Genomic DNA, 22,819 nt, shown 5'->3' on the forward strand with positions numbered 1-22,819 from the left:
CGTGCCCCGCAACAAGAGAAGCCACTGCAGTGAGAAGCCCGCACACCACAACAAAGAGTAGCCTCTGCTTGCCACAAGTAGAGAAAGCCCACACGCAGCAACGAAGACCCAATGCAGCCAAAAATAAATAAATTAATTAATTTAAACAACAAAAAAAAAAATATATATATATAGCATTGTCAGGCCGTTACTAGTTACTAGTTTTCAAAACTGCATTGAGTTAATTGTAGACCCTTGAAGTATAGGATGTTGGAAAGATTATTAGGTTATTTTCCTTTTATAATTTCCTAGCTTATGAGAATATTTAACCCTATATTTTTATCTTTACTTTTTTTTACTTCAGCTGCAGATATAGATGGTAACTTACAGTCTGGCACTGTTGAAATTGTGGTTTTCTCTATATTATGTTTAGTGTAGCATTTAAAATGCATTTTACCATTGGTAATTTAATCTGTAGCTATTTCTCTATTTGTATATGCTGTAACATATATCTTTATCGACTTAACTGATTGCAAAAGAAAAAGCAGGAATAACATTTCTTTTCCCATTAATTCCTTTGGATAGGTTACATCATATATTACAGTACAGATGTGAATGCAGAGATACACGACTGGGTTATTGAGCCTGTTGTGGGAAACAGGCTGACTCACCAGATACAAGAATTAACACTTGACACACCATACTACTTCAAAATCCAAGCTCGGAACTCAAAGGGCATGGGACCCATGTCTGAAGCTGTCCAGTTCAGAACACCCAAAGGTAAAGCCTCCCAAACAGAGTGTTTCATTGTGTGTCTCTTGAGTGGGGCTATGCGTGCACATGTCACTTTAGCATGTAGAGACTGTGGATGATACAGGAAGTCCTGATGATGCGCTTATGAGCCACAGTGTGAGCATTTATCTCAAAATGATCCCACCCACTGACTACCAAATCAATGTTCCCTAGGTTACTGACCTAACCATATAATTTACAGGGGAACCTTGACTTCGGGCTGTTTGAGGCAGATGAATTGCAGTGACCTAAAAGTTCTTACCAGTCAGATCAGATGGGATTCTCTTGGTTCCCATACAGCGTAGTAGCATGTTTATTGTGATGGATGATTCTCTTTCAACACATGCAGGCTCTTAACCTGAAAGGCTTATTCATGGACCTTTGTAGAGAGAGACTAAAAGGGGCCCTTTAGAGAAAACTCTAGATAAGAAAGTGAAGGTAAAATATTGAACCAAGTAAGCTTAGGAGTAAAAGTCGGGGACTGAGTCTGGAAGTATGGAAACCATACATGGATTTCTTTTCTGTTAGTACGAAAAACAAGACTCAACGTGTTTGGAAGTTTGTGGGTTTTTATTTTTTCCTTTAAAAATTCTGCCTGTCCCATCTTCAAAGCTTGTGATCCTTGCTCTTGTTTTTTTCTTCCCCTGTGCTTGGCCTGTTAGCGGACTCCTCTGATAAAATGGCTAATGATCAAGGTAAATGAGTAGATGGCCTCTCTTTCCTTTCCTCTCTTTTGTGACTTATTATTAGCTTTTTGGTTTTTTGGGGGGTTTTTTTCCTGAAAATCAGTACCAGTACCATGTGTTAAAAATCAAATATTTATTGGCCACAGTAGAGTTGAGTCCATGTTTGTGGCACTTGGAGTATCTGAAAAGCTGGGAAATCAATTGATACTTAGGAGCTAAATAGACTGGCAGGAAAAAAACTGAGTCAAACTTCTGCAGCTGTAGGAGATTGGCCTTAAATGTGGGCCAGATTATCATTTGCACTAAGATACTGAAATTCTGTAACACAGATAGGGATTTGGGCCATGATGAGAACAAGCATACCAATTTGTCATATTTGTAGCATCTAGAATTTTATTAACATCTCTAAGTGAAAAATTTAATCAAATTCAGTGAATACCCTCTTTTCCTCCCCCCAACAGAAAATCTACAAATGTACCCTACTGAATTGTATGATTATCTGTGACAAAATTAGTGGTCTCTATTCTCTTGTTGTAAGCTTAATTCAGAGCTGTTTTTCCATTTCTTCTCTTAAATATATCTGCTTATTTTAAAAGAGGACAGAGACAGTTTACAGTGGAAGTTTAGGAAGCTTGGGCCTCAGTGTCACCATTCTTGAAATTGTCAGTGTAGTCTCTTCACTGCAATTGCTATGGTGGAGAGGTAACTATACTTTGTGATTTTCATCTCTGGGAAGTCAGCTGAAGTTGGTATCTGTTTCTATACTAAGAGCAGTAAAAGTAAATTTGATGGTTGCTTTTATTCTTTAGGAGTAGTTACTAGAAATACAGAGTCTTTGGATCTTGGTTAATGGCAAGGAAGATTCAGAATTTGAAGTTTCAAGTTTTAGGGTTTTGGAAATGTGTTTGCATTCAGTGAGCCTTTTGTTGTATGTTAGAGAAACTGCAAACATACCTCTGTGTCTGTGTGTGTGTTTCTGTGTGTAAGGCACCCTAATCATGGTAGAACCTTTGACTTAAGCATGAGAATAGAAAAGTAACTATACTGAATATGCACAGAATATAAATGTGCTCACTGTTCTTCCCTCACTTCACCCCATAAGCCAGGGTGCAATTCTCAGCTACACCGCACCTTTGGTATTTAAAATTCTTTGCCCATATTTATTTTTGGTGTTTGGCTAATCCCTGGAATTTCTTGTTCGTAGGTTAAATATAAAGGAAAAATGTTAAGAAATATAGGAATTAAGCCAATTGGTTTCTTGGCAAAGTGTGTTCATTGGCAATTATTTACATAATATGTTATTCTGGATAGTTTGGCTTAAATATGGGCTACCTGACAAATAAGTACACTTAAATATGAAGAGCCTTACAAGGGCTGTTTCATCTCTGCCAGCTTATCACAGTCAAAAGAAAAACTGGAATCTTGAAATATGGTGTGTGCCATTTGGGAGGAATGATGGCATCAGAAATAAAGAGATAAAGTAATAAGTATGGACAATGGGAAAGGGTCAAGGACTGTGAGTTAAATTCTAGAATCTGCCCTTTGGGATACCCAGGACCTTCTGTTACCTTTGGGGGTTTTGAGCTTCTGGAAACATAGAAAATACTGTTTTCATTTCTAGATTTATTTGTTAAATGAACTACATACAGAAACCTTCAGATTTTAATTTCTTCCATTTCCTCCAAGTCTGATAATTTATAGCGGTACTTAATATTAGCTGTAATGTTTTACAGCAACACGTCTGGTTTATGCATTTCCAGTCAAGCTTTATTTTGTAGAAATAACTCTCATTTATAAGTGTTTTCTGAAGCTTCATGCTCTTTACTTCTGCAAAGGATAAGATAATATTCTTCCCTAAAGATTTATTTAGTAGTTAATGTTTATTGAACATTTGCTGTGTGTCAGGCAGTATTCAGAATACTTTATAGGATTAAATTTCCATTTAATCCTCACAACCATTTCATGAAGTGTAGGTACCATTATTATCACTGTTTCACAATGAGGGAACTAAGACCCAAATATAATAGCTAAATAACTTGCCAAAAGTCAAACAGTTAGTGCATGATGGAGCCAGTGTTCCGGTGCAGGCAGTCTGTTACGCACTGTGCTGTATTAACTATGTGGAACAGATCTACTTTGCAGTTCTTGCAAACTTCTTCAAAAGAAGTATGAGACTGCCTTCTGGCCCCAGACTTTGGATTGAGGAATACCTTTGCTTTACTGGGGACAGACTCCTTATATTTGCTTTACAAGGCAGCTTTTTCTATAAATGTGAAGAATAAAATTCAAGACCAAGAATATAAATTTCTAAAAAACTGATATTTGTGTTTTCTGAGGTCTGCTTATGAGGTGGTCCCAAGCCCAAGGTCAGCAGCCTCACTTGTTATGTCCCATGATGATGGATTAGGAGACAGTGTCCTTTGTGAGCAACTAGAGGGAAGACTTTGGTTTTTTTATCTTTGGATATTTAGGTTGACTGAGCAAGAACTGAGAACCCAGTTTGAACGTCCAGTTGCCTTCCTGCTCCTGCTTAGGGTAACTTTATATTTGGAAAGGCAGCTTTATATTTTGAGGAAAGAATCCAAACACTACTGACACCCACTAGGCCAGATCAACATAGCCAGTCCCTTGGAAGAGTCCATTTCTTTAATGCAGAAGTTAACCTAACTGGTCCCCTTAGTCCCTTTTCCACGAGAAGCTACTTTTGCCATAAGTATTCTGGGTAGTATTTCAGCAAATGTTTCCTGGACTAGAGAAACCTTAACAGCAAGGGGCAGCTTTGTTACACCCTAGATACAGCCATGGAACAAGGGTGTCAGCCTTTCAGATGCCTCATTGCATAGAAAGCTATACCTTCATTTGTTTAGCACAAATAAGCTATATTTTCCCCTGTTGTGTGCGTGCTACTTCCTTTTCTCATGGACAGAGTAGACTGAAAATATTTTTTTTTTCTAGAAAGCACTCACTAGCTGTGAAGTAGACTTGTCACACTAATGGATTGGGTTGTTATTGACATGAGTTCTTCTTCTTCAGCCTCAGGGTCTGCAGGGAAAGGAAGCCGTCTGCCAGACCTAGGATCCGACTACAAACCTCCGATGAGCGGTAAAGCCCTTCCTGTGGCTTTTTTGGCCTCCTATGGGCATGATGCAGTTCTGCTTGAAATCTTGAAATGTTTTTTATAGCTCCTGTGTGGTGGATTGTAGCATGTTACTCATTTCTTTTTATTTAATAGAGCTGGCTTTAGGCATTTTCTGGCAAATGTTTGCTGAATTACTGTAAACTCATTCATTATAGGATACAGAAATAAAATTGTTTCCCCACATATCCAGCTTAAAATAATTCTAAACAAACAAGTCTTCCTTTTGCCCACTGCCTCTAGAAAATAATTAGAATCTTGCTTTCAAAAATAAACCCTTTAGTGGGATTAGCTATCATCCAGAACAAGGCAGAGAAATGCTTTGCAATCATTAATTTCTCCCCACACTACTTACTGCAGTGTTTTTAGTTTGGGAATTCTAAAAAATTATTGCCAGTCTGCAAGCCATCCTAAGAGCTGATGCCTCCTAATTACTTAAATGATGAAAACCTACTTCTCTACTGAACGTCACCATTTGTAGGTTACTTTCACACATGAAATCACATTTGATCCTTATAACACTGTGGTGAGGCAGGGAGAACAAGTATCATTATTCCCATTTTATACATTAAAAGACTCAGTGGAGAGATAATGTGCCTGGATCCACCCACATATTCTGGAAGTCCTAGAACCAAAACCCAGGTCTTTTGACTTCAGATTGTGCCTTTTCCACTGTCACACGCAGCCTGAAAGGCATGGGGTTCTATACCCCATGTGGGAATCCAGGATGGCAAAATGTCCACAAAAGTAGTTACTAGAAATGACCCTTACTGTCTCATCACTTGTAGAGTAATTTTACTCCAATTAAAAAAAAAAAAGAAAGAAACATATGGAAGAGAAAGGAAAAGAGTTTCTAGTCCTCTGGAAACTCCTGATCTAATTGTGGAAATAAAATTATCTCAGTCTCCAGTATCTATTTAAATAAAAAGTGGTATTGCCCAGACTTCTGTGAAATCAGCCAGTTCTTAGGAGAGCCAGACAAATTTGCTTGCTTCAAGAAATTTTTAGGCTCTGAGTTCTAGGACTTTATGAGTTTCTCCTCCTGGGATGCATATGTTACATTTTTGTGCTGTCCACAGTATAATATTCAAGACTGTGAGAAAAGCAATTATTTCTTTGTCTTATCTTTCATTTATGCATTCATTCATTTATTCACACATATTTCTAAAGGTTCAGGTTCTATGTAACAGGCTGTAGGAGCAGGAGGATTGAGTAACAAACTACCTGATAGAGAAAAGAGAAAGCTTTGTAGAAGAGATGATCTCTGACCCAGATTTTAAAAGGCACAGAGAAGATTGCTAAATGTTGAGGTGGGGGTTGAACATCCTAGGACGCAATAAAAGCATGTGTGGAGGCACGGCAGTTTAAAACAGCCTGCTTGGACGTGGAGGCAACCTAGGTGTCTGTTGACAGGTGAATGGATAGAGAGGGTGTGGCGCATATGTGCAATGGAATATTACTCAGCCATAAAAAGGAACTAAACTGAGTTATTTGTAGTGAGGTGGATGGACCTAGAGTCTGTCATACAGAGTGAAGTAAGTCAGAAAGAGAAAAGCAAATACCGTGTGCTAACACATATATATATGGAATCTTAAAAAAAATGGTTCTAACAAACCTAAGGGCAGGACAGGAATAAAGACGCAGACGTAGAGAATGGACTTGGGGACACAGGGAGGGGGATAGATAAGCTGGGACGAAGTGAGAGAGTAGCATTGACACATATACACTACCAAATGTAAAATAGCTAGTTAATGGGAAGCAGCTGCATAGCACAGGGAGATTAGCTCGGTGCTTTGTGACCACGTAGAGGTGTGGGCTGTTGACAGGTGAATGGATAGAGAGGGTGTGGCGCATATGTGCAATGGAATATTACTCAGCCATAAAAAGGAACTAAACTGAGTTATTTGTAGTGAGGTGGATGGACCTAGAGTCTGTCATACAGAGTGAAGTAAGTCAGAAAGAGAAAAGCAAATACCGTGTGCTAACACATATATATATGGAATCTTAAAAAAAATGGTTCTAACAAACCTAAGGGCAGGACAGGAATAAAGACGCAGACGTAGAGAATGGACTTGGGGACACAGGGAGGGGGATAGATAAGCTGGGACGAAGTGAGAGAGTAGCATTGACACATATACACTACCAAATGTAAAATAGCTAGTTAATGGGAAGCAGCTGCATAGCACAGGGAGATTAGCTCGGTGCTTTGTGACCGCGTAGAGGTGTGGGATAGGAGGATGGGAGGGAGGGAGACGCAAGAGGGAAGGGATATGGGGATATATGTAGATGTATAGCTGATTCACTTTGTTACACAGCAGAAACTAACACAACACTGTAAAGCAAGTACACTCCAATAAAGATGTTAAAAAAAATTTTTAAAAACCTGCTTTCTCCAGGGATCACACTGCCTAGAGACAGGATAGAGAGTCTCATGTTAGAGAAGGTAGGTTAGAACCAGCCTGTTGAAAGCTCAAGCTCTGATGCTAAGAAATGTGAGCTTCCTCATGTAAGTAACATATGTAAGATGTCTGATACTACTGGTAAACTATGACTTCCATTTATTGAGTATCTACTATTATTACCCTGATGACAGTGGAGAATGAGTTGGGTGTCATGAGTATGAAGTCAGAAAAGAGTGGTTTGGAAGCTGTTGCAATAGTCCAGGTGAGCCTTAATGTCCCTGGTAGGAGGGTTGATGCTCCCATTGGCAGCTCATTCTTACTCTATTTTAAAAGGGAGCTTTTGGCCAGCTCAGAAGTTAGAGGTCAACTGCAATTAAATGAGAATTTTTCTCTGTTGAATGCAGGAAAGAACTGCCACCACCACCTCTGCTTGCCTCCCACACCCCAGCTCCCCAGCCTCTGATTGCAGTACCTGCCCCACCTAGTAACTCAGCACTGCTATTAATAAAAGTTTTATGTAAAGCCCTAGTATGGTCTAATTGTATTGGCTCCCAGATCCATAGTCTTTCCCAAATATAAAAATGTTATTTTATTGAAGGTCAGTGTGTACAATTTAAGTAGTCTATCTGCTGACTTTTTTCTCAGAAATGAAGGATAAAAGTGATTAAAGCAAATGTAGAAGAATAAGCTCTTAAGCTGTCAAAAGTATCCCACATTTAGAACTGTGCTTAGTAGCCTATAAAATCATAGAATCAAAAGTGAAAGGTCCGCTAATCCAGTGTTATGGAAGGGATTCCCACAATAAGTATAGTTTGGATTAGATCGTAAGTTTTTAAGCCAGGCTGTATATGAGAATCACTTTAGGAGCTTTTCTAAGAACACAGGTTCCTAGGCCATACCTTCATGGTAGGAATTTCTTCCCCAACATCCCAGACGGGTAGGATGACTCTTCTTAAGTACTTCTTCTAGTGACTAAATATTTAGTCACTAGCAATAGTTAAGCAAAACAGCTCATCCTATTATTGTACAGCTTTGATTGTTAGGGCAATAAGAGAGAGTAACTAGAAGAAAAGATGTCATATATCCATGGTGGTTAGATCTGTGTAGAGGGATTTCCCATATTTTATAATATGAACATGCATAACTTTTATAACGAGGTGGGAAGCAAAGAACTATGTTTCAGAAAATGGAAGAGCAAGACTACAAAAGGCCTTGATAAAAAGCTGAACCTCATCCTGTGAGCAATGAGGGAACAATAATAGGAAGAAGAAGAAAATCTGTTTCTTCAAGGTCCTAAATGATGTGGCCTCTGCCCACCTCTCCAGCCTCACCTTCATCTTTTTTCTGCTCACTTCCTTCTCTCTAACTTTGCATATCTCTCTTTGCTTCAGCAGTACTGGCTGCCTTTCTCTTGAACATGCCAAGCTCATTCCTGCCATAGGATCCTTCCACTAGCTATTCCCTCTCTATAGAATGTTCTTCCTCCAGGTCTTTGTATGGTGGGATCATTCATGTCATTCAAATCTCAGCCCAAATGCCATCTCCTCAGAGAAGCTTTTCCCATCCATTCAATCTAAAATGGCCACCCAGTCACTCTGTATCATATACCTTCATTTTATTTTTTCATAGTACTTATTACAAACTAATAATTTCTTATTTGTTTATCGTCTGCCCCCACCCCTACCTGTCTTTGTTGTTCACTGTTGCATCCTTAGTACCTAGAACAATGCCTGGCTCATAGTAACCACTCAATAAATATTTGTCAAATTAATGCATATGTACAGAGTTACTTTTTCCTGAAACTGAATAAGAAAATTGACTCTGCATAGACTGTATTTATAAAAAGAGAGACGTTATTTTTCAAGTAATTTTTTTTGTGATGGCAGACATCTATATGTTGGAAAAAACCTTTTGTTTTCTATGAATGTACATTTTTTAAATAGTTTTGCAAGTCAGAAAACCAAAATGATTCACAAATGGTGCTTTATAAAATGAATTTACATACAACATAAGACACCAGGAGACAGACCCCCTTATTTGTCCAAGCATAGTGTTCAGTATAACTTGAGAAACTTTTATTGAACACCAGCTTTGTGCAAGGTACTGTGCATAGGGCAGAAACTCCGCTCTCTAGATTTCATAATCTAGTGGAGATGGCCATGTTCATGAGGCACTTTTATACAAGGCATGGTGATAACTGTTATCAAGAAGCTCACAGCAGTATCTATACTCACATCACGGTTCTGTAGCCTGATTTTATGCTAGAATTCTCTAACACTAGCAAGCGTATGGTTTTCCCTTTCCAGGCAGTAACAGCCCTCATGGAAGCCCCACCTCTCCTCTAGACAGTAACATGCTGCTGGTCATCATCGTTTCCGTTGGCGTCATCACCATCGTGGTGGTCGTGATCATCGCTGTCTTTTGCACCAGGCGTACCACTTCTCACCAGAAAAAGTAAGGAGCCCCAGTTGTAGCCCATACATTTTTTTGTATGTATTCTTTTGCTTTTATGTGACTTCTGTATCTGGAGTTGTGCACAGAGTTAAAACATAAAATATGTGAAAAGCAACGTTTTAAATATTTTTAAAGGAAATGCAGAATGGTTCCTCTTATTAAGTGTGTATCATTCAGGGTCCTGGCAGGAAAGAGGTGGCACACTGAAAGGGGGTGAAGGAGGCTTTAATGAAGGGACCATTTACAACGTCCTAGGTGGGGTTAGCATTAGGCAGCAGTGTTCAAGGGCCAGCAGCAGTGATAGGCCACTGTCACCCTTAAAAGGGCAAGGGGTTTTTCTGATGAGAAAGCTGTTTTCAGGGATCTGAAGCAGTAGGAGAGGCTTGCGACAGGAACCGTGTGGGGTGGTAGGACTGTAACTACTGCCAACCTCTAGCCCAGCAGTGAGGGGGCAGGAGAGAAAATACCTCCTACCTTCCAGTGTCTTGCCTGTGCATTCTACCTGCCAAACCAACTGGAAGCCAGGGACAGAGGTACCATGTAGATATAGTTCATTTAACTCAACCTCTCAAGTCACAGAGCCAAGTAGACAATTGATCTGGAGAGGAAAGTGGACAATGTCCAGCCTTGTTGGGGACCCCTTTGGAAGACTGTCTGTCTCTGTGGATACAGTGAACCAGATGCACAGGAGTTTGTGGAATTTCATGGCACAAATGTCAGCTGAGATGGACGGAGACCATAGACCATAGACTCTAAATCTAAGCTTAAGAGTATTTTTAAAGAAGTGCTATCAAGTGTAGAAGTTGAGGTTGGGACTGCAGGAGGTGGGGTGGGGAGAATGCGGTGGAGAGATGTATTGATTAAATGAACGAGAAAGGATTACTTATAATCAGCATATCACATTAGCAGAGAGGTCAGGTGGCTACTAGCTCTGAACTCCTCTGGGATTTTGAGGCTTGTGGCTAATTGTCTAGAGGAGATAGCAAGGTGATTCCATAATGTGGTGCTTGATAACAGCCTACACTCCTGAACCTGAGAGAATCCTTGACCCTAGGTCATATTCTACTCCTATCTCTGGCCAGCAAGACAGATGCCATAAAAAAGGAGATTCTTGAGTTACCCCTAATAGCAAAAACACAGTATGGGTAATAGAACAACTTTAGTTGCAGTATCCTAAAGGATCGTAAGATGGAGGTATTGCTCCATAAAGAGAGAAGAGAAATTCATGTCTGTGTGATTATCATCAGACCTGGTCTGCCCAACGCAAGGATGCGTGTAGTTAATAACGATAAATCTGTTTGTTTTCAAAATAGAGGGCAAGTACAAGCTACCATCTAACTGCTACTAGTAATGGCTTTATGTCATTTTCTGTAGGTTATGTGATGTTTTTAATCTTTCTTTTGCTCAAATAAAATAGCTTTCTGTAGCTTACATTCATCATTTTTCCAAGAGAATGCGGGCTCCCTTTATAAGCCTCTTGATTGCTGCCTCTTACAGTTTTCCCTACCTACCTTTGATTGTAGAAAACTGTTTCTCTTTAAAACCTCAGAGATTACATTTTTCTATGCTACAACTTTTCTATAAGCTTCTTTTTCAGCATTTCCCATTTATCTTTATGAACTTGATTTTACATCTAGTTGTAGACATCTTGAGATCTTTATTTAAAAGAATCTGAAAAAACAAAATGACAGAATTCCTTAATGTTTGGGGGGATTTAAAATTCAAAGTAAATAAAAAATAAAGTACTTAGTCTTCAGATTGAGAGGTAGGAAAATGAGTTTGTAATAGGCTCTGTACTCTGTATTTGCATCTGCAGGTCCTGTAATTTGCATCCCTTTGGTTAAAAGAATTGTATCAAATCTTCATAGAGCTTTCCCCTCCTCCTCCCCCAGTGACCTGCTTTCCAAGTGTTCCATTGACCATCGAAAATATGTGAGCTTTTCTCAGTACTTTTCTTCCTCTTTAATACCTGAGGCACCTCCCATTTCAACTGTAGCTGTTTATAGACTCTTACAACCTCAAAGCTGACAGAGTATTTAGAGTCTAGCCCCTTGTAGTTTCTCAACACATCCCTCTATAGCCCCCTCACTCTCAACAGATGAGAACTACCTCAGTGTTCCACCATCAAATCTAAAAACCTTTCCACGTTGGGAATAATCATTTTTTCCCCCTTCCTCCTGTTGGAGACCAGTTCTCCACTTACCGTCTGGATCCCAGCATCTCCTGCTTTCTAAGACCTTGTACTTGTGGTTGTCCCTCTCTCCAGCACAGCTAACCTCTCACTCTCTATTGGCTCTGCCCCTTCGGCATGTAAGTGTGCTCTAACTTCTTCTATCTTAAGAAATAATTATAACCCTTCCTCTGTTGCATGGTCCTTACCACCAACCACTTACAAATCTCCATCTTTCCCTTCACCACAAATTTCTTGAATACTTGTCTACACTCACTTGTCCATTTTTTCACTGCCCATTCATGCTTCAGTCCTTTCTAATCCAAATTTTGCCCCTACTGCTTCAGCAGAATTGCTTTTGCTGAGGTCACCAGTGACTTCCATATTACTAAAGTCAAAGGAAATTTTTCAGTCCTTATCTTAATCTCTCAACACTTAACACAGTCAACTACTTCCTTCTTAGGCTCTGTACTCTGTATTTGCATCTGCAGGTCCTGTAATTTGCATCCCTTTGGTTAAAAGAATTGTATCAAATCTTCATAGAGCTTTCCCCTCCTCCTCCCCCAGTGACCTGCTTTCCAAGTGTTCCATTGACCATCGAAAATATGTGAGCTTTTCTCAGTACTTTTCTTCCTCTTTAATACCTGAGGCACCTCCCATTTCAACTGTAGCTGTTTATAGACTCTTACAACCTCAAAGCTGACAGAGTATTTAGAGTCTAGCCCCTTGTAGTTTCTCAACACATCCCTCTATAGCCCCCTCACTCTCAACAGATGAGAACTACCTCAGTGTTCCACCATCAAATCTAAAAACCTTTCCACGTTGGGAATAATCATTTTTTCCCCCTTCCTCCTGTTGGAGACCAGTTCTCCACTTACCGTCTGGATCCCAGCATCTCCTGCTTTCTAAGACCTTGTACTTGTGGTTGTCCCTCTCTCCAGAACAGCTAACCTCTCACTCTCTATTGGCTCTGCCCCTTCGGCATGTAAGTGTGCTCTAACTTCTTCTATCTTAAGAAATAATTATAACCCTTCCTCTGTTGCATGGTCCTTACCACCAACCACTTACAAATCTCCATCTTTCCCTTCACCACAAATTTCTTGAATACTTGTCTACACTCACTTGTCCATTTTTTCACTGCCCATTCATGCTTCAGTCCTTTCTAATCCAAATTTTGCCCCTACTGCTTCAGCAGAATTGCTTTTGCTGAGGTCACCAGTGACTTCCATATTACTAAAGTCAAAGGAAATTTTTCAGTCCTTATCTTAATCTCTCAACACTTAACACAGTCAACTACTCCTTCCTTCTTGAAACATTCTCTTGAATACATTCTTTTGTATTCCGTGATTGTGTGTTCTTTTTCGAAGCCTCTCCAATCTACTCAGCCATCAAATACAGACATTCCTCAGGGCCTGGTCCTAGAATTACTCTCTTCTCCTTCTACGCTCTCTCCTAGTGATACCTGCTCCTTTGGCTTCATTTACTTCTGAATTTCAGCTGCTCCCATATTTCTCTCTCTAGCCAAGGCCTCTCTCTTCTGAGTCTCAGGCTTGCCTCAGTCTCAGAACCAATTAACTATTTTATGTTTCATCTTTAGTGTCTCAGAGCCACTTAGCATGTCCAAAACAATTTATAATCTTTTCTGTCAAAACCTGCTTCTCCCCAGTGTTAGTAAATGGCTTAAGCCAGAGACCTCGGCATAATCCTTTATTCCTCTTGTTTCTTTATTCCTATCCTTTCCCACATCCATGTTTTCACTAAGTCTTGTCATTTTGGGCTTCTAAATAACCTCCAAATCTCTTTTTCCTCCATTCTCACTGTCCCAGGCCACCATCAGTCATGGCTGAGATTATTGCAGTTGCATCCTAACTGCCCTCCTGTTTTGTCCCCTACCCCTCAAATCCATTCTTCACATCCCAGTTGGTTTAAATTTTTAACTCAGAGTTCATTTCCTTACTCTCCTGCTTAAAACCATTTAGGGGTTTCTCTTTACTCATAGAGGGAACTTCAGACTCTTGGCGTGGCTCTAAAAGCCCTTTATGATCTAATCCCTGCCCATCTTGCCAAAGTCATTTCATATCATTCTCCCCATGGTTCATACGCTCCCACCACTCAGGACTTTTTACACTCCAACACACCAGGCTGTTGCTCTGTGCTTCAGGGCTCTGACGTAATCTGATTTTACCACCTGGAATGCACCTTCTGCCCTGTCCCATTTAGGTCTTAGCTTAAATGTCACTTTTTCCTTCACATTTTTCCTGTCCACTGTATGTCCAGCTATTAAGAGGTTACTATAACACTTGGCATTTCATTAAGCTCAGAACATTTTAAAATAATAGTTCAGTGTCTGTCTTCCTCACTTGGCCAGAAGTGCTGAGCATACAGCAATCCAGCATAGGACCTGACATACAGTAGGTACCTAATAAATGCTTATTGAGTTGGGTGAGTGACTTAATGGAGAAACTAAGGCACAGAAAAGTCGACACTGTCATCCCCATTCTTGACTTTACCCAGTTGGTGGTCCTAGTTTGAGTTACCTAAAATGTAGTTGCCTTCCTCCTTTATAAGCAGACTCTATGTCTACTCCATTGTTATATTTCTAGTTAACGGTGTCCTTTCTCTATTGATTGGAAACTTGGGGAGAAACCTTTTGCTTTAGAGATTATTTGATTCAAAAATGCTGTCTAATCTGTTTATACTCAAAAGAAAAGTCACAAGGAAATATTCAAATATGCCCATGTACATACCTCTAAATATATGTGGACAAAGCAGAGATACACTTACTATTGCCAGAAGGAAACTTCTTTTTTTTTTTTTAAATATCTGGCTACCTTGGGTCTTCATTGCTGCGCGCGGGCTTTCTCTAGTTGCAGCGAGCGTTGCAGTGTGCAGGCTTCTCATTGCGGTGGCTTCTCTTGTTACAGAGCACAGGCTCCAGGAGCGCGGGCTTCAGTAGTTGCAGCACATGGGCTCAGTAGTTGTGGCTCACAGACTCCAGAGCGCAGGCTCAGTTGTTGTGGTGCATGGGCTTAGTTGCTCCACGGCATGTGGGATCTTCCCAGACCAGGGCTCGAACCGGTGTCCCCTGCATTGGCAGGCGGATTCTTAACCACTGCACCATGAGGAAAGCCCAGAAGGAAACTTCTTGAATCTGTTTTTCTTGTTTGTTTCTGATTTTGCTTGAAGCATCTCTCAGAAGGGAAGTTTTAATCATTCAAACCTTTTGACTAATAATATTCAAGAGTTACTTTTAAAAATCCTCTTAATTTTGTACCTAGGAAACGAGCTGCTTGCAAATCAGTGAATGGCTCCCACAAGTACAAAGGGAACTCCAAAGATGTCAAACCCCCAGACCTCTGGATCCATCATGAGAGACTGGAGCTGAAACCCATTGATAAGTCTCCAGACCCAAACCCCATCATGACTGATACTCCAATTCCTCGTAACTCTCAAGATATCACACCAGTTGACAATTCCATGGACAGCAACATCCATCAAAGGCGGAATTCATATAGAGGTGCAGGTTTTTCCCAAATGTTTGGAGACTATTTTCATTTAAACCATTTTCCATTTTGTAAGGTTGCCTTAATTTGGTGATTCCTATACGAGGTTAGGTTTAAAGAAATGTGTGTTACAGGATCAACCGCTGATGAAGAATAGCTAGCTTGTTAGCAGGGAGAGGTTCTATACCCAGATGAGACAGTCTTTTAGCTCTATTAGGTCTCTCATCGTGCTTCACCAACCTGACACTCAAGCATTTGAGACAACGTAGCCTATGTCTGTGCATTTCATTCCGTCCCTTCAGTTGGACCCCAGCTCTCATTGTGGTGTTCAGCATGTTCTTGGTCTGGCTGCTCTTCCTCACAGACCTGCAATGAAGCATGGTAGGCAGCGTTGTGTCAACTGAGTTTACTCAACAGGGACTCCTGTAATGCGCTAATGGTCATTTTCCTCTTTATTTCACTTCCTGCAGAAACACCTTGTCCCATTGTTGTTTGTGAGTCCTGAATCCCCCACTTGAAATGTTTTACTGCTGAGGCTGCTCATTGGCCTAGGGCACGTGTTTGTAACCAGCCTCCATATTTGATGTCTAGGGCATGAATCAGAGGACAGCATGTCTACACTGGCTGGAAGGCGGGGAATGAGACCAAAAATGATGATGCCCTTTGACTCCCAGCCACCCCAGCGTAAGTTAAAAGCTTCTCTTTTCCCGAGGGCTGCCAATCTATCCAGTCATGTTGGGGAACAACTGTCAATGATCTCTTTGACTTCACTTGATCCTAACACAAAAAAATAATCTACCAAAGCTTTGGTACCTTGAGGGAATAAGTATCAAGCATTTGCCATATTTTGCAATTAATATTTATTCTTGCAAGTAGCTTCTTTAATTTCAGTGCAAATAAGCTAAGAAGCCAATTTCCACAAGTCTCCCAGGCATTAGGGAAGTGACCAGTCTCTTTAAAAGTACATCAAGTCTCTGCAGGAGAGATGGGGCTGAAGATGGCTAGATGTCACAGTATTCCTTAGGCTTCCCGATACATAATCAGTGTTGATAGGCACCTGCGGAATTTTTTTTTAGTTAATAGACGTTATATTTTAGAGGAGTTTTAGGTGGACAGCATGGAGTTTTTAAAGCAATATTTTTCAACCTTCTCTGACCCATGCTTCACTTTGATAAGCATGAAAATTGCCCAGCCTCCTTTAATAATATTTGAAACTCAAAATAAGTTAACTGTTGTGATTAAAAAACCAAAAAGCAATGGGACAGACCAATTATATTTTTAAACTAGTGTTTCTTCTCCCTTGTTACTGTTTTAAAGGTGGGAAAGCCTTTCAGATTAGCTGGCACAATGGGACTTCCAGTTGAGGGTCCTCTGTGCCATTCTAGAGAGATAAGAAGCCACCTGCCTTCCAATATCAAGTTTAAAAAACTATTTGATCTTGAAGTTATTTGCTCTGGACTGAACAGTAGGTTAGTAAACATTAACACTGTCAGGTACCTAGATTCAAATCCTGAAAGATCACTTTTTAATTTAACCTAAATGAGCTTTTGGATTTTTATTCATTTCTTAAAAGATGTCCCATTTCAGAACTGTTAGCCATCCCTGTTAACAAGTGACAGAGATTTTAAATAATCACAGATATCCTACACACAGAAGATGGCACCATATACTTGGAAACTGGTGGAATCCCTGAGAGTGTAAACGTCTGCACGCACGCTGTCACTTGCATGAGATTCTTAAAATCAGCTTTGAAAGGGAAAGGGCCGATTTGCTAATAGGTCATTTCTGCACAAAGTAGTTTTTGCTTAGGGTCCATGATTTTTAAAAAGGGGCCTGTACTTGGAAGTGTGCAAGGAAAACCGGTTTCCCTCTCATCAGAGATGCCCTGGATGGGGTCCCCAGGTTTAGAAGTGTCCAAAAATAGTAAATTATTCCATTCCAGTTGCTTTTGATTTATAAGAAGATGGTAGCTTGACTACTTACTTGTTTGTTTTATATAAGACTTTAGTTCTTGCCTGAACTGGCTTATTTTTAAAACTTGTAAAATTTGACTAACCCTATTCCTAGATTTGTTACTTTAAAATATGTTACACAGAAAAGATGTGCTGTACTAGTTGATAACATTCCTGTTTTTTTTCTTTTTTTTGGTGGTGGGAGGAGTATGCATAAATGTACAGTATTACTTAATTTGTGCCTCAGCAGTTGGGTGGGTGAGTGAATTCTTTAATTCAAGAATCTGAAACCAGGTTCCCAAATATACTTGTGATCTTCAGGTTTAGAGATATGCTTTTCCCCACGTGGCTTCAGTCCTTTTTCACAAGCTGGGATTCCCTGGAGTCTGCATCCCCCATCCACCTACCATGGCTTTAAATGTCTGAGCACTGTTGAGAAAGGCTGGGTGGTGTCAGGATGAGGTTCCATCAAAGGCCTTGCACCAGAAGCATTGGATTCTGATTCAGCTAATAGCTAATGATTACCAACTGTATTCTAGACAGGCACTTTCACATTTTTAATTTACTTAATTTGGAAAAACTGGCAATGCCTTAAAGTCAACTTTTCTTTTGTGAGAGTTCTCTGTACCTAAAACACTTTCAAGTTGTACTTCCTAGATAAAAATCAGGAGGCTTTTTCCCTCACCCTAGCCTTAATTCTGGAAAACATTGATTCTGAAACACCCTACTTCTGAAAACTACCTGTCTTCCCCTGGAGGAGATGCTGACTGCCAAGCTGCCCTAAGACCTCTCCTCAGCCAGGTTTTCCAAGTTGTATTTTATTCCAAGGGACCACCTGCAGCTTCTGATCCCTGATGGCAGGGAAAGCCCCTGATTAGTTTTCCCATGCCTTGAGGAGGGGAGGGGCAGTACTGCTCCAGGGTCCCTGGCTGGTTGTGCCACCTGCTTGTTTGCACGTGGCAAAGAGAAAGCTGCAGAATAAAGGCCTCTATTTTATTGACTGGGATTTTCTTCACCAAAGTCATGTTGAGTGGCTCCCCAAAGATCTAGGGAGATTCTTGGTGACAAGACATTTTAATAGACTCCAAAGGCAAATTAAGTTTTATCACAAAGCTTGTGAAGTCCTTGCTTAAAGGGAAGAATAAAAAGATCCCATGTGTTCCTAGCCAGCCCTGCCTGTTTATCTGTTTGGGGGATTTAGAGCTGGTTATCTTGATGTTAAACATTCTGCTTCTCCAGCTACTCTAAGGGAGTATCTAAGAAAAGTTTATACCCCAACTGGGCTTCTGATTTTGTTTGTTTGCATCTCTGGGATCGATAATGAAGCCTCATTAAAGAAGCACTTTGTCTTCATAGAAAGTTGTGTGTGGAACATCTGTGTGAAAATTTGGATTTGTTTGCTAAATGCAGCAAATTGAATTCCTTAGCCAGTGTGGGAAGGAAAGAGGCAATTTAGGAAAAATCCGTTTATCTTTTAATATGTGAATGGATGTGGCTGAGCTCCCAGACTAGAAGCAGGAAGAGATGGTGCCCTAGGCCTGTGTTTCATGCTTTTAGTACTAGGTTGGACCATAAGAGTTCAGTTCCACTTGCATTCCTTTTAAGATGAAAACTGATTAAACAGCTACTTATTCATTCAGCCTAAATACCTATTTCATGCTTCATTCAGCAAGTAAGAAAAGACAGAATGAATTAGGAATATATCAAAGGAAAAGGGACTTACATCTTTTTAAGCAAGAGAAAAAAATAATAGATACCCAAACCACCATTTGTTTGCTTATGGATTTATATTTTATGACATATTCAGGGAGATATTTTTAATAACTCATATAATCCATATTTATTGTAGAAGAATTGGAAAATAAAGATAAACCACAGGAAATTTTTTTAAAAATTCTTCACTACTCTTCCCCACAAGATAATCACTGTTAACATTTTAGTAAAAATCCTCAGGGTTTTTTCTTTCTGTGTATATCTAGGGACATATGCATAGGAGTGTATTGATTTTTTAAAGCAAGTATAAAACCCATGGCTAATTGTCCAAATTCAGCCATCTGCCGCCAAAAAGCCAAGGAAGTGGTCGTACAGTATGGGAGGGGGGCGCGGGGTAACTGCTCTTGAACTGTGATATGTGTGTGTCTGTGCAAGCATGTTAAGCATTTCTCTGTCTTGTGTTCATTCACAGCTGTGATTAGTGCCCATCCCATCCATTCCCTCGATAACCCTCACCATCATTTCCACTCCAGCAGCCTCGCTTCTCCAGCTCGCAGTCATCTCTACCACCCGGGCAGCTCATGGCCCATTGGCACATCCATGTCCCTTTCAGACAGGGCCAATTCCACAGGTGAGAGATGAGGATGGAGCCCCAGGCGGAAAGCATTCCGAAAAGCATCGGCAGGCTGCAATGGGGAGGACTTGCCCTGCTTAGAACGATTTGGAATTTTTTTCAGTGTTATTTGTTTATCATAACGTTTCTGTTACTGACTCAAATTTGTTTCTATAAAATTCACTCCATTTTTTTCCCCTAAGTTTTAAGTGCTTAGGGCAAGGTGTTGTTTTAGTAAAAACGTAACTCTAATCACATAACCATGTCTTGTTCCATCACCTTGCATCTTAATTCCGTCATATTTTCAGTTTGTGTATTTTTTTAATCCTCCAGTTTGAAAGGAAAATGTATTCTGGGTGATTTTCAGAAACTAGATGTTGCCTTTGCCTAATGTTGGTAAGGTTCTTAGGGCAGCCATAAGGTAGTTCCAATGTTAGGTCTTAATTACTTACTTCTGCCATGTACCAAAGTAAGAGCAACAACTGGGGACAGCAGAGCCAGTGGCCATGTTGAGCTTGTGCATATTGTAAACCTCAGGTTGCCTAGTGGATTACTGAAATTAGAAAGGGCTCACAGGCATAGATCATCTCTAAAAATAGATAGGAAATTAGCCTAACAATCTGCAGTGTATTTAAAGATATACATTGCCAGACTAACATGTCCCAGTTTGGAAGTCTTAAGAAACAGCTTTATCAAAACAATTTTAAGGAAGAAAAAGTGAAGGTGAGAGGACAGCAAATGGAATAAATACTGTTCCTCATTAATTGAAAATTAATTTCCATCTTCTCAGTTTTAAGGTGCAAAAAAACGCACTTCTCATCTGTACAGTGTACTCTTTTTCCATCATTTGAAACTTGTCTTTTAATAGTTACATATGTTATTAGTAGAACTAAGTTTTGCTAGTTCTGGAAAATAAGGGAATTTCAAGTGAATTCCATTTTAAAAGAACCTCAAAACTTCATGCTAGAAGCTTGGGTTGCCAGTAACATCCCTTCCTCCTTTACATTTTGATCAATTATAAACATACCCAAAGCATCAAATGGAGGTCAAAGCTTATTAAGAGACGCCTGATAACTCCGAAAGTTATCTAATCCCAAACCTTTACTTGGTTTGGAGAATGCTGCTTGAACTCATGTCTAAAATTGGCCTCTCCCTCCCTCCAAATCCAGGTGTGGGGTCCTGCCTTTAGGGAAAGACAGACTACAGGAGGCTATGGAGAACCAAAGGCTTCCTCACAGACATAATCTCAGATAGAACAGACAAGAAAGCAGCCCTCCAAACCTGCTCTTAGAAAGTGGTTTTTGTGTCCTGACTCTATTTCTCCATTTTTAAGGCAGAAAGGCCTCACCCGCTAGGATATGGGCCCACCTAAGTGCACGGCAGGGTCTTCCCAGTCAGATCAACCCCCTCCTCCTCCCTCTTGGACAAGGAGGGGGTTGAAGGTTGGCAAGAAGCATAGGGCTCTCGCCCACCCCTCGTCCAAGTGGTCCAGTGTTGATAAAAGCTTGGTTCTGTATGGATTCAGGCAGAAGGCAAAAAGAGGAAAAGTAACTATTTGTACCACTAAAGGGTTCCCTGTTTTAATGACCAGAGGAGATAAAAGAAGGTAAAACTTGTAATGGAGCCACTGAAGATGGATTTGAAATGTAGAGCAGGTATCTAGAAGTGATCAAAGTTCTCCTCCTGTTGTGTTTTCCTGTGTTTCTAGAGCCCAGTGTTACCACAGACCTGTAGATGTGGGCTTGGCATGACTAGACCTTGTGCGGGGCCATCTTTGCTCTAGAGGGCATTGGCTGTGTCTTTTCCTTGGACATTTACTATGTCACTACCACCTGATGCAGAAAGCGTGCTTTCCACTTGCCCAAGCGCTCGGCCACTGTTCACTTTGTGTGTCTTTAGACAACTCTGAGAGGTCAGTCAGGAAGTAGGTCCCTCACCAAAGCAGAAATTTTAGTTACAGCATAGTTGCCCTTGTGTGCCAGAGGTGTTGCACAATTTCAGGGCACACCCTTCACAGAGAATACAGTGTGCTGGTGCCCTCTGGAGTTGCTCCACACCCTGATTCATGTAGGCAACCCTCTTTTCCTTTTTCACGTTTCCCACCATTTCTGGCCCTCAGAAGCGTATGTATCAAATTAAGGCAGTTGAGACATCCAAGGTAGGACTGTGTGCCCAGAGCTGACCTAACATATCTGCCAGTACAATCTGACATGGTCCAGGCTAGAGCCTGCTTTCTCTCTCCTCATCCTTGTTACCCTTGCTAACCAGCTTCCACCTGGCCCAGGATCACACAGGGTGGGACCAGCAGCTCCCCAGGTGTGGTGATAGCTGACCTGAGCAAGCATAAGAAGTGAGGTCCTCAGCACACCCCTGGAAAGGACGAGAAGTGACCTAGGCCTGGGAGGGTTATCACAGCCAGGCTCTCAACACTTGGGGAGGGTGTATGAGTCCCTCATTGCTGGGACCCAACGCCTTTAAGTTAAGGGAATAGCACTCATGACTGCCATGGCCCATCTCCTGAGAGCCCAAGGGAACAGATTCATTGCTATCTCAGCAACAAAGGCAGGGAAAGGTTGGATTTCTGCAGGTTGCTCATGCATTACTGCTTAAAAGGGTTTATTTTCCTTGATAAGGTTGAGGACTCTAGGAATCAAGAGAGGCCCTCCTTCAGGCTACCTGGTACAGCCTATGGCCCTGAGCTGGTATCCTCCAGACCCCTCCTTAGGGTGGAGATGGTGATCTGCACCAGCTCACACTGTTTGAAAGGTCTTCCTCATATGGTCTCCCTGGGTCTTGGTGCTGCTTCTGCCCCTGCAGAGTCAGGGGACGGGTGGTATTGGGCATGGAAGAGCAGTGTGATGTGTAGTGGATGGAGCATGGACTTGGGACTCTGGCAGGGATTCGGAATCCTGGTCCATCGGTTCTGTGTCCTTGGGCTGTGCTTAACCTCCCAGTGTCTAATGAGTTACTAGGAGGATTGAATGAGCTAATGAGTATAAAGCACTTAGCATGGTGCCTGGCTCAGAGTAAGCACTCGGGTAATTTACAAAGAAAAGAACCTTATCAATTACTCAAACCCTGTGTTTAGCACTTTACATACATTTTCTTAATTAATCCTCGGTGAATTATGTGTTATTCTCCCTATTTTTATAGGTGAAGAAACAGATTCAGAGATTTGGTGACTGCCAAGTTCGCTCAGCTCGTATGTAGAGATTAGGGTTCAGGTCTATCTGACTCCAAAGCCAGTGCTTTTTCTACCCCCCATGCTGCCTTCCAGAACAACTCTGACCCCTCTTCACATATTTTGAGATTTTTGTCATGTTCTTCTTGAGTTGTCCCCTTCTCCAAGCTTTTTCTTTCTCTGGTCCCCCAAATACCTCATGGCTTGATCTTTTTTTTTTTTTTTTTGCGGTACACGG

General features: G+C 40.8%; 1 protein-coding gene across 11 annotated transcripts in view; it reads left to right on the plus strand.

The window, feature by feature from the left end:
- The window catches only part of NEO1 (neogenin 1), a 256,124-nt gene that overhangs the window by 228,253 nt on the left and 5,052 nt on the right, over window positions 1-22,819 (plus strand). For 3 of the 11 annotated variants that reach the window (XM_024128779.3, XM_055088089.1, XM_055088091.1), the window contains exons 20-26: window positions 565-759; window positions 1,434-1,466; window positions 4,491-4,559; window positions 9,302-9,449; window positions 14,898-15,136; window positions 15,714-15,806; window positions 19,260-19,418. In XM_024128779.3, the coding sequence (XP_023984547.1) occupies window positions 565-759; window positions 1,434-1,466; window positions 4,491-4,559; window positions 9,302-9,449; window positions 14,898-15,136; window positions 15,714-15,806; window positions 19,260-19,418 (936 nt within the window). Of the gene's footprint in view, window positions 1-564; window positions 760-1,433; window positions 1,467-4,490; window positions 4,560-9,301; window positions 9,450-14,897; window positions 15,137-15,592; window positions 15,694-15,713; window positions 15,807-19,259; window positions 19,419-22,553; window positions 22,603-22,819 lie in introns of those variants that run through there. The other 8 variants (XM_055088092.1, XM_055088096.1, XM_024128780.3 and 5 more) reach the window with 6 other exon arrangements.

This window comes from Physeter macrocephalus, chromosome 11 (assembly GCF_002837175.3).
Source record: "Physeter macrocephalus isolate SW-GA chromosome 11, ASM283717v5, whole genome shotgun sequence".
Taxonomy (NCBI): domain Eukaryota; kingdom Metazoa; phylum Chordata; class Mammalia; order Artiodactyla; family Physeteridae; genus Physeter; species Physeter macrocephalus.